The sequence below is a fragment of the Schistocerca nitens genome, chromosome 8 (genome assembly GCF_023898315.1).
Source record: "Schistocerca nitens isolate TAMUIC-IGC-003100 chromosome 8, iqSchNite1.1, whole genome shotgun sequence".
In the NCBI taxonomy this organism is placed as follows: Eukaryota; Metazoa; Arthropoda; class Insecta; order Orthoptera; family Acrididae; genus Schistocerca; species Schistocerca nitens.
In genome coordinates, this window is record NC_064621.1 from 178791060 (window position 1) to 178803957 (window position 12898).

Consider the following 12898-nt stretch of genomic DNA (forward strand, 5'->3'; position numbering starts at 1 on the left):
TGGAAGTTGAATGGAGTAACAGTGAACGCTCCCGTGTAGCCCAAGATCGGGACAAAAACCCTCCGACACATTTACAAACTATGCCATGTGCCGATAGTGCTGTCTCACACAACTACAAGGCGCCTCCATATAATTCACAGAGATCATTCAACATCTGACGCTGGTCACACCCCTCATATACTCCACCATACATGGTAACAACACTATACACGAACAACACTAATGTACTCTAGTGCCCGCTGCTTTTAGCAGAGATTGCGGTTCTAATGGTTCAAATGGCTTTGAGCACTATGGGACTTAACATCTGAGATCATCAGTTCTCTCGACTTAGAACTACTTAAACGTAACTAACCTAAGGACATCACACACATTCATGCCCGAGGCAGGATTCGAACTTGCGACCGTAGCAGCAGCGAGGTTCCGGGCGGAAGCGCCTAGAACAGCTCGTCCACAACGGCCGACGCGGTTCTAATCATTTAGTGGTTGAAGAACATTTGACGGTACAATGGCAGGTCATGTGACCTAGTGTGTTAACTCTTATGCGATAGTATCGTTGTGTTAGCAGGACAATGCTCGTCTACAGATGGCACGTGTTTGTACGAACTGCCTTTATGATGCTGAGGTACTTCCATTGGCAACAACGGCTCGTATGTCAAATCGTATGTCAACTCTGTCCCATTGCCAGTATTCTGGATATCAAGGATCAGCTACAAAAATTGTGGGCCAGTTTGCGTCAGGGGAGGATACAACTGGTTTATGACACAATTCCCAACCGAATCAGTGCGTGCATCCAGGCCAGAGAAGGTGCATTATCATACTGATAAGTGGGCTCATAGTTCGAAGTTCTTTGTGAAACTGACTTGGTTGTCTAATCAATGAAATGACGTCACATACCCTCTCAAACCGTGAAGTTCCATTTCGTTTCCCCCTCCGCTTTCGAGTGTTTCAATTTTTTTGTGAGGATAGTATCACAACCCATCATGTTGGTAGCCACCTATGTGAAACTCTATTACAGCCTGTGTGTGCCATATCTGTCAGGGATAACTAGAAAAAAACCGACCAGTGTCCATCTCACAACGACCAGACAGACGCAAGTTCAGCATACAGTATGTTGTGTACATAGTTCCGCGTAGTCAGGCCCTGCTAAGCACTACAGCGCAGGTGCAGCGCTCGTCCGTCTCCGCACTACGAGATGGTGCTGCCTTTGAGATGGACCAAATTCTGCTTCCGCCGATCCGCGTATTAATATGTAACGCAGCCAATGAGATTGCTGCTAACGTAGAACCTTTTCTCGTCGCAGATCACACTCGCGCAGTGATACCTGAACGCGCAAGGTATTATAACGAGTGTACAGACCTCCGATTAGTCAGTCTGCATTTGTCTGCACCAGTCTGTACAAGTCTGCATTTGTCTGCACCAGTCTGTACCAGTCTGCATTTGTCTGTACCAGTCTATAGTCAAGTTTCAGTCTGCACCTAAGAAGATTATCATATTCCTGTACATAGCCATGAAGATAAATGTATAGACACATTGTCAAGTATCAGAGATATGCGAGAATAAGATTAACGTACCAAGACCAAAGGAACTTCAGATTGTCAGTTGTAAATAGCATCCAGAATCAAGTTACGTAAGGTTTATGCTTTTTATTATTTTAATAAATGTGTGTGAAAATTAATCAAGTTCTGTTTAAAGTTGGTCACCGTCAATCTGCTACTCTAAGCGTGCAAGTGGCATTTCTATCGTCTGGCCTAACGGCAGAAGATAAACACGCCACGATAAGATCACGAGACATATTGCTGACACTCGCCTACTTCGTTAGAGCGACAAGTCAAATAATCTGATGGTGTGTGTACCGAAGGTCTTACGGTACGCACACCACACAGTACAAGTAAGAGCTTCATCCAAGCAGCAGTTCCGTGTATGACGTGTCCGACAGAGCAAGTGTATGGTGTAGTCACCACAGTTTACAGGGAAAGTGGTGGGCAGATTCCTGCCCAACCACAGCGGTAGCTAACAACAAGTAGGTTAAGAAAGAACCAAAAAGTCAAAAAGTGTGCACACCTGTTGTATTGGCTGTGCGCAGAACCGCGATGGCCTTCGACTGGTGGATGACGGGCTGCCTAGTGGTGGTGGCGGCGTGGCTGCTGTGGAAGTACCTCACGTGGAGCTACAGCCACTGGCAGCGCCTGGGCGTGCCCTGTCCGCAGCCCTCCGTACCTTTTGGGAACGTCAAAGAGCTCATGCTCGGTCGGAAGCACATCTCAGAGATCGCTGACGATATTTATCGGTAAGATTCGCACAACATTTTTGTACTGAACCTATCTTTGCTTGTCTCGTTACTTGTTTCAATGTGCTAAACGTTGGCTCCATTTAATGATCTGTGCCAGCATAAACGTTTTCATTTGATAACTCCCTATTCGTGTCATCTTTCAGTTTCTTCCAGTTCTTACATTAGAAAGTAACGCTGTGTGTGAAGACTTTCTTCCAGGTTAGATAAGATATAAAAACTATAACATTTTGGAAACTCATTACTGGTTTCTTTATGTGTATGTATGTGTGTGTGTGTGTGTGTGTGTGTGCGTGTGTGTGTGTGTGTGTGTGTGTGAGAGAGAGAGAGAGAGTGCATGTTTTAATACAACTAGGCAGTAATTGGTAACGTAAAGTTGTGATGCATTTTCTGAAATGTTTAAAGCATATACTCACATAAAATGAGACTTCCTGGCAGATTAAAACTGTGCCGGACCCAGACTCGAACTCAGAACCTCTGCCTTTCGCGGGCGAATGCTCTACCAACTGAGCTACCCAAGCACGACTCACGCCCCGTCCTCACAGCTTTACTTCTGCCAGTACCTCGTCTCCTACTTAATCTGCCAGGAAGTTTCATATCAGCGCACACTCCGCTGCAGAGTGAAAATCTCATTCTGGAAATATCCCCCTGGCTGTGGCTAAGCCATGTCTCCGCAATATCCTTTCTTTCAGGAGTGCTAGTTCTGCAAGGTTCGCAGGAGAGCTTCTGTAAAGTTTGGAAAGTAGGAGACGAGGTACTGGCAGAAGTAAAGCTGTGAGGACGGGGCGTGAGTCGTGCTTGGGTAGTTCAGTTGGTGCCGGCACGGTAGCTCAGCGTGTTCGGTCAGAGGGTTTAGCTATCCTCTGTAATAAAAAACTGAGTCAACGGATCAACGAACAACCAGAACAAGTTTCATAGGACGTCCGCCACGAACAAAGTTAACGAACGATACAGAACAAAAATGAGATTAACAAAAAAAAAAAAAAAGTTGGTAGAGCACTTGCCCGCGAAAGGCAAAGGTCCCGAGTTCGAGTCTCGGTCCGGCACACAGTTTTAATCTGACAGGAAGTTTCATATCAGCGCACACTCCGCTGCAGAGTGAAAATCTCATTCTGGAAATAAAATGAGATTGACAGAAAATGGAAAATGACTACAAGAGAAATGCAAAGCTGTAGAAACTAAAAACTATCAGATTTTGGAAACTCACTACTGGTTTCTTTGTGTGTGTGTGTGTGTGTGTGAGAGAGAGAGAGAGAGAGAGAGAGAGAGAGAGAGAGAGAGTGTATTCATAAAAATTGGTGTCACATGTAGGAAAATCAAAGGAACCCTCAGAAAAAAGCAATTGAATTAATAACATTAGCTCAGACAGCGACACAGTAAAAAGTGTAAGAAGGTATGACTGATAGGTGGAAGGAATAGGGTCGGTAGGCGTAAAGCCCCACATGGGACAAAAACGAGCACCGAGTTTTCTAGCTGGCTGCCATCGATACAAGAGTTGACCACCAACTGGCCAGTTTGTCTTATTGTAACCTATTGTTCCATATTCGTCCCGGCAGGTACTCCAGAAGTGAGAAAATGAGGCAAGTCTGCTTTTTACTACTTACATGTGACTTTTCCGGTATTTTACTTGAACATTGTGTAATGCGGCATTTGAAAAGAAGCATCAATGACTTAATCGTTGACACTACTGTATATAAACTTAACTTTAGCGTGGAAATAATTGTTCCTGTTGGTCCCCAAAATCAACAATGGAGCATTTCTCAGAAAATGGTGAAATGGGGCAAAAAATGGCTCTGAACACTATGGGACTTAACTTCTGAGGTCATCAGTCCCCTAGAACTTAGAACTACTTAAACTAACCTGAGGACATCACACACATCCATGCCCGAGGCAGGATTCGAACCTGCGACCGTAGCGGCCGCGCAGTTCCAGACTGTAGCGCCTAGAACCGCTCGGCCACTAAATGGGGCAAATCCCCGCAGATGTGATGAAGTAAATCCCCGTTAAGTCCAACAGTGTGACAACAATCCTTTCAAGATAACCTGTCAAAAGACCACATTCAGCAGACACTATGTCCGCCCCCGGTAGCGGAGTGGTCAGCACGACAGAATGTCAATCCTACAGGCCCGGGTTCGATTCCCGGCTGGTCGGAGATTCTCTCCGCTCAGAGACAGGATGTTGTGGTGTCCTAATCATAATCATCACATCCCCATCGCCGCACAAGTCGCCAAAGTGGCGTCAAGTCGAAAGATTTGCACCCGACAAACGGTCTACCCGACAGGAGTCCCTAGTCACACGGCATTTACATTTTAGCAGACACTGAAGATAATATTCCGCTGCCTAAAATACTGATTTAGGGGAAACTTTCTGGCAAAGCACTGAAATCTGTACTTGTACCGCCGACACCCAATAAAGAACGAACTGAAGAAGAATGCATAGGAAGAGAAAAGCATGCTACTGAGAAGGAAAGACTTGCCAAAGAAATATTGCTAAAGGAACAAAACGACGTAAGTTATACTTCATTACATTAAGGCGAAAAAGAAAGAAAACAGTTCGAAGTGCCGGTTGATTATTCTTAAGAGTCAGATTTAGACTTTTCATATCATGACAGTAGCTCAGATATGGATACGAACTTCCTGTTTGGCGAAGAACTACCCAAAGAAGAAGAACACGAGAACTTCAAGGAAGAATCCGAGCACCTAACAAAAAACACTATTTACTAAGTACGTAGATAGCTTAGTCTCAGTAATTGAACTCTTTCATGTTACCCTACTAATCTTCCTTCCGTAGTGAAGAAAGTATTATTTTTGTGCAAGTATTTTAAAGCATTATGTTCAAATGTGCGAGACATTTAAATCCAGTATAGTCTTTGGCACTTCGTTACAACAAGACATCAATGTTGCAAAGAGTCTTTTCAACTATTTTTATTATTGAGCCATCCACTTTTGTCCGTGTTTATCTCAAAGACCCTTATCATGGGGCTTTACCCGATTTTGTGGTGTAAAATCCCGAAATTTTTGTTCTTGTTAAATTTTAAATTTCTCTGTATTAATAACGAGCTGAGCTATGAATGGAAAATAGGTAAGAACCCAACATACTGTATCACTTCATTTTGAAATCGCGGGAAAATCAACCCCTCATTGACCACAATACTATAAATACAGAAAATGGCGGGGCTTTGCCACCACTTACCCTACAATCAGCATCTATCATAATTAATTGCTAAAATTTACACAGGAGAAAATGTACGATAACAAAAGGAGGACATGTGAAGTGCTTATCGAGCTGAATCTCCAATCTACAACTTGTACAAAAACATGAATTCTGATATAAAAGTCGAAGGACATGAAAGGTAGGTAGTAGTCTATCTTTCATGTTATTGTTTCTGTCCATTGAGCAATCAGTAAAGCAAATGTGAATAATTTAAGAAAAGGGATTTACGTTTAGCGAGAAGGTATAAACGTTTAGAACTTGTCGATGACGTAGTTACTCTGTTGGAGACGATAAGGCACCTGCAAGACGATTTGAAAGACATGAATAGTATCTTTTAAAGTGGTTATGAAATGAACAGCAGTAAAAGTAAAAAAATGATAATGGAGTGTAGTCGCATTAAGGTAGGTGATGCAGAGGCAATTACTTTAGGAAACGAACGCTAAAATAGTAAGAGGTTTGTTATTCGAGAGGAAAAGGGTTATGTATGTAGTAAAATGGAGATCTACAATAGAAAGATCAGTTTTTCTGAAAAAAGTTGATATCAAAAATAAATTACAATGTTATAAAGTTTTTTCTGGAAGTGTTGGTCTGGTGTATAGCTCATGTAGAAAGGAAAGGTGGAAAACCAACAGCACAGACAAGAGGACAATAGAAGCTTTGGAATGTGGAGTTATAGAAGAACGTAGAAAATTAGAAGAGTAGTTGGGATAAGTAATGAAGAGGTACTGAACAGAACACAGGAGGAAATAAATTTATTTCACAGACCGACTGAAAGGAGAAATAGTTTATTGGATACATCATGAGGCATCAAGAAATTGTTAATCTACTAATGGACAAAAGTCTCGGGGGAAAAATTGACTAGGGAGACCAAGCACTTAGTATAGCAAGTAGGTTCAGATGGATATAGCTTCCATTACGAATAACGGCACAGTGATGAAAAGACTTCCACAGAACTGTGTTTTCCCAGTTTGTCTGATGACGCTTCCACATTTCCAGTCATATATGTCACAAATGAAATTATTAAATCAGCCATGTTCCCAATTTGTTAATACTGCCATATTATGTGCAGTGCACTCGTTATGTAGTTTTTCATTAGTCGCTCACTGTCATGAGTAAGACATACTAAAATGTTTGTTGGCTTTAATTGGTTTCATACTCACAATTACACAAATACAAATCATTTACCACATCATATCTCAAGAACAAGAGCTGTACACCATCGCACAGTATACATTATAACAGTTTAAAACAGATCTGTCAACGACCAAGTATATAGCGTAGTTAGAGAAAGCTTTTGATCATGTTGAGTGGAATTTGTATCTCATTAATATGCATTCATTAAAACTATTAGTAACTTAATGATGGGTGGTGCGCGTAATTTTACAATTCTCTATTCTCTCTATTTATCAGTTTCAGTTAACTTAGAAAATTATGCCATGAACATTCATTTTTGGAATTCTTTGTTGCCGGCCGCGGTGGTCGTGCGGTTCTAGGCGCTGCAGTCCGGAACCGCGGGACTGCTACGGTCGCAGGTTCGGATCCCGCCTCGGGCATGGATGTGTGTGATGTCCTTAGGTTAGTTAGGTTTAAGTACACTCCTGGAAATTGAAATAAGAACACCGTGAATTCATTGTCCCAGGAAGGGGAAACTTTATTGACACATTCCTGGGGTCAGATACATCACATGATCACACTGACAGAACCACAGGCACATAGACACAGGCAACAGAGCATGCACAATGTCGGCACTAGTACAGTGTATATCCACCTTTCGCAGCAATGCAGGCTGCTATTCTCCCATGGAGACGATCGTAGAGATGCTGGATGTAGTCCTGTGGAACGGCTTGCCATGCCATTTCCACCTGGCGCCTCAGTTGGACCAGCGTTCGTGCTGGACGTGCAGACCGCGTGAGACGACGCTTCATCCAGTCCCAAACATGCTCAATGGGGGACAGATCCGGAGATCGTGCTGGCCAGGGTAGTTGACTTACACCTTCTAGAGCACGTTGGGTGGCACGGGATACATGCGGACGTGCATTGTCCTGTTGGAACAGCAAGTTCCCTTGCCGGTCTAGGAATGGTAGAACGATGGGTTCGATGACGGTTTGGATGTACCGTGCACTATTCAGTGTCCCCTCGACGATCACCAGTGGTGTACGGCCAGTGTAGGAGATCGCTCCCCACACCATGATGCCGGGTGTTGGCCCTGTGTGCCTCGGTCGTATGCAGTCCTGATTGTGGCGCTCACCTGCACGGCGCCAAACACGCATACGACCATCATTGGCACCAAGGCAGAAGCGACTCTCATCGCTGAAGACGACACGTCTCCATTCGTCCCTCCATTCACGCCTGTCGCGACACCACTGGAGGCGGGCTGCACGATGTTGGGGCGTGAGCGGAAGACGGCCTAACGGTGTGCGGGACCGTAGCCCAGCTTCATGGAGACGGTTGCGAATGGTCCTCGCCGATACCCCAGGAGCAACAGTGTCCCTAATTTGCTGGGAAGTGGCGGTGCGGTCCCCTACGGCACTGCGTAGGATCCTACGGTCTTGGCGTGCATCCGTGCGTCGCTGCGGTCCGGTCCCAGGTCGACGGGCACGTGCACCTTCCGCCGACCACTGGCGACAACATCGATGTACTGTGGAGACCTCACGCCCCACGTGTTGAGCAATTCGGCGGTACGTCCACCCGGCCTCCCGCATGCCCACTATACGCCCTCGCTCAAAGTCCGTCAACTGCACATACGGTTCACGTCCACGCTGTCGCGGCATGCTACCAGTGTTAAAGACTGCGATGGAGCTCCGTATGCCACGGCAAACTGGCTGACACTGACGGCGGCGGTGCACAAATGCTGCGCAGCTAGCGCCATTCGACGGCCAACACCGCGGGTCCTGGTGTGTCCGCTGTGCCGTGCGTGTGATCATTGCTTGTACAGCCCTCTCGCAGTGTCCGGAGCAAGTATGGTGGGTCTGACACACCGGTGTCAATGTGTTCTTTTTTCCATTTCCAGGAGTGTAGTTCTAAGTTCTAGGGGACTGATGACCTAAGATGTTAAGTTCCATAGTGCTCAGAGCCATTTGAACCATTTGAATTCTTTGTTCCAAGCCTATTTTTATCACAACCGACTTTGAAAAATCGAACGCAAGATTCTTCACAGCACTGTATTAGCATTCTGTATCAAGCTACGAAAGCTACACAGACTGTATGTTTTGATTAGGACTCAAACTTTACCTGTATACCAGTTAAGACCTAAAAAGCTTCTCCAGTGTATCATTTATATTCTTTTATCTGCTATTCACACTGAGACAGATGTCATGCACGCTGTGTTTGAGACAAAATTTCTTTTTTTTCTTGTCAGATGATTCCTGCATCGTTGCTTCCTCTGATTTGTTTGATCTAGGAAAAAAATACTGAGCTTGATGTGCATTTCTCAATTAGTTTGTGTAACGCAACGGTTTTTTCTTTCGAAATTGTCCCATAACTGGAAACCAGAGTTGCAAAAACCAGTCATATCGGAATAATTAATCCAATTCGATAAATGAGATGTTGTATCAGAACCATTGATTGCCAGTAGTCAATTAACGCAGTTAAAATGGTTCATCGACGTAAGAGGCTACTGTGATAACACACTGAGCTGATCTGCAAGCGCATGGATTTCAGCTGGTCGCGTAGGCCGACGGGGGAGGCTGCCCGTAGGGACATTTCTCAGAAGGTCTCTCCGGCAGTGGAGAAGGTCAGTGCCACTACGTCAGCCGGCCTTACTTTGAAGAACAGCCCCTGTGCGCCGCTCGTCAGAAGACACGAGACAGATATGATCCACCATCGACAGAATTTGTTTTTAGCAACCTGAATGTGGGAAGATGAGAAATGTCAGTTTTGGCAAAGCCCGGAAGAATGCTATTATTTCCAGAACATGGAAAACATAGCTTCTTCGACATACGCGACCCCAGCAGATAAGGTCAGAAGGAGGAGGGAGAAGTCTCGAATTAGGCAGTCGTTGTTTTGTGGCTTCAGACCTGAAGATGATGAGAAACGCAGATTGAAACTGACAAATCTGTCCGAACAAGCCTCGGAAGGCCCAGCGGAACCGACCGGCCGCCATGTCATCCTCAAACGATAGACGTCACTGCATGCGGATGTGAAGGGGCTTGTGGACATCACACCCCTATGCCGGCCGTTGTCGATTTTCGTGACCGGAGCCACTACTCCTCAATCCAGTAGCTCGTCAACTGGCCCCAAAAGGGCTGAGTGCACCCCGCTTACCAACAATGCTCGGCACACTCGGAAGGTGACCCATTCAAGTGCTAGCCAAACCCGACAGTGGTTAACTTCAGTGATATGACGGGAACCGGTGTTGCCACTACAGCAAGGCCGTTGGCGATTGAAGCGGTAGTTGGTAAACTACGGACGGTGAACGTTTATTTAGTGCGTGTGACTGTTGGAAGGGTTTCACTATTTCTAGATCGAATCGTCAATGAGGCTTGAATAGGTGACAGAAGTAATGTTTGGTTGAAGCTCACACCTTGAAAGTGTTTGAATAGTTGTGTCTCGAAGTGATGGGTCACAAATGTCAGTGAGTTCTGAAGACAAATTCTCATTAAGAGTAAAGTTATAAGGAAGATCACTAAAAAGTTATACAATTCTAGTCACATACCTTTCAATAAAGCGATGTAGCAGGCCGAGTTTTGACATAATCAGCCCCGCTAGGTTTTTTTCCTTCGTCAGCTAGGTGTTTATGAAGTCCATATGTGGATGGTTACTGGGGTTGATCGTTGGCCCCAAAAACAGGTCCTTCTTTTCAGAACACAGGAATTCTTCCTGAGGACAGGGAGAAAGAGTCTGAGACGCGGTGGGGACAGAGGTAACGTCAAAATTATATTCCAAAATTATAGGTAGAAGACTCAAATAGAATATTGGTTAAAATAATTCGCTGAAGATGTATGTAGCTCTGGGCTCGCCAGTTTAGACTTAGCAGACGTCGAATGTCTTCTGGCAAACAGCTTACCTTTTTCTTTTTTTTTATCAGACTTCATACTGGTTTGACACAGGCCACCACGAATTCATTAGCTGTGGTAACTTCTTCATCTCAGTGTATTATTTGTTGGATATATTTCAATCTCATTCTTGTCCTACAGTTTTTATCTTCCACAGGTCCCTCAACTACCATGGAATTTATTCCTTAATGTCTTATCACACGTCCTATCTTCCTGTCACTTCTACTTGTCAGTGTTTTCCACGTTCTCCTCGCCTCCCCGACTCTGCGGAGAACCTCTTCACTTATTATCTTATCAGTGTACTCAGATTTCAACATCCTTCTATGGCACCACATGTCCAATGCTTCGATTCTCTTCTATTCCCGTTTTTTTCTATAACACATGATTTTCTTTCACACAGTCCCACGCTGCAAACGTACATTCTCAGAAATCTCTTCCTCAAATTATGGTCGATATTTGATAGCAGTAAATTTCTTTTGGCCAGGAAGGTCATTTTTGCCTATGCTTCTCTGCTTTTTTATGCCCTCCTTACTTCCTGCATCACATATTACTGTGATTCGAAGGTATCAAAATTCAGTAACTCTGGCTACTTCTTGATTAAGAGCTTGCGGCTACATTTATCGCTAATCTCATTTCCGTCACTCCTCGTTATTTTGGTCTTTTTCCGCTTTACTCTTAGCCCATATTCTATACTCATTAAACTGTTCGTTTAACAGGTCCATTAATTTTTCTTTGCTTTCTATGCAGATAGAAATGTCATCAGCCAATCTAGTCATTGATATTCTTTCACCTTGAATTTTAATCCTAGTTTTGAACATTTTTTTTATTTCCGTCATTACTTCTTCGATGTATAGATCGATTAGTAGGGATGAAAAACTGCGTCCCTTCCTTGCACCCTCTCCAATCCGAGAACTTCGAACTTGATCTCCCATTCTTATTATTTCCCCTTGTCTCTTCAACATACTGTATATTACCCATCTTTCCCTTTGCTTGATTTCTACTTCCCCCAATGATTTTAGAAATTCCGAAGAATTGTTACATATGTCTTCCACCATATTTGATCGCAACCCTCCTTCATTCCTATAAAGCTCTGACTCTAATACAGGATTCCATATGTCTTTCACACTGCCTCCCATGTCTTCTTCTATCACGTCATCAGACATTTCTTTCCTCTCATAGAGGCCTTCAACATACTCTTTCCATCCATCCGCTCTGTCCTCTTGCACTCTTAATGTTGACATCTTTGTTTTTAATTTCACAGAATATTGCTTTGACTTCTATATATGCTGAATGAGTCCTTCGGACAACCACTTCTTGCTCGATTTCTTCGCATTATTCCTGCAGCCATTTCTCCTTAACTTCCCTGAATTTTCTATTTGTTGCATTACTAAGTGACTTATATGGCTCTTTTCCTATATTTTCCTGAAAATTTTTGTACTTCCTTGTTTTCGTCGTTCAATTAATATTTCATCTGTTACACAAGACTTTTTCGCAATGACCTTCCTTGTTCTTATATTTTTCTGTCCTATGTCCGTTTTCGTCCTTTTTAGAGATGTCCATTCCTCTTCAACTGAAATGCCGGCTGCGAGACTTCTTATCGCCTTAGCTATAACTTTTGAAAACTTCAAAAGCAACTCATGTTTCCTCAGCAATCCGGTATTCCATTTCTATGCACATAGATTCTTCCGGACGACTCTCCTAAACCTTAGCCTACTCTTCGCCATTACTAAATTGTTAACGTAATCTATATTGCTCTTAGGTGTGACATACGATCCAATTGTTGATTTCAGAGTCTCTATCTGATCACGATGTAATCCATCTGGCATCATCCCGTGTCTTCAACGCTTTTCCATGTATACTTTCTCCTCTTGTGATTTTTCAACAGTTTATTCGCTATTGGAAGCTGAAATATACTACAGAATTCAGTTAGCCTTTTCTTTCATTCCCACTATCGAGTTCGTTTTCTCCATTATATCTGTCTTTTATTCCTTCCCCTACTGCAGTGTTCGAGTTACCCATGAGTATTAGATTTTCATCACACTTTACATACAGAATTACACGTTCAGTATTGCCATATAGTTCCTCCGTCTCTTCGTCTTCTGCTTGTGTCGTCGGTATGTGTTTTTGAACTATTGTTATTAGCGTTGATTTGCTGTCGATTCTGATGTGAATGATCCTATCACTGAACTGTTCACAGTAATTCGTTCTCCACCTTACCTTCCCATTTAACCGAGCGAGGTGGTGCAGTGGTTAGACACTGGAATCGCATTCGGGAGGACGACGGTTCAATCCCGCGTCCGGCCATCCTGATTTAGGTTTTCCTTGATTTCCTTAAATCACTCCAGGAAAATGGCGGGAATGGTTCCTTTGAAAGGGCACTGCCGACTTCCTTCCCTAATCCGAT

At 43.8% G+C, this 12898-nt stretch overlaps 1 protein-coding gene across 3 annotated transcripts in view; it reads left to right on the forward strand.

The window, feature by feature from the left end:
* The window catches only part of LOC126199357 (probable cytochrome P450 6a13), a 251063-nt gene that overhangs the window by 171293 nt on the left and 66872 nt on the right, over window positions 1-12898 (forward strand). For all 3 annotated transcript variants that reach the window (XM_049936222.1, XM_049936220.1, XM_049936221.1), the window contains exon 2: window positions 2084-2287. In XM_049936222.1, coding sequence (XP_049792179.1) covers window positions 2091-2287 — 197 coding nt within the window. In that variant the 5' untranslated portion in view covers window positions 2084-2090. The remainder of the gene's footprint in view (window positions 1-2083; window positions 2288-12898) is intronic.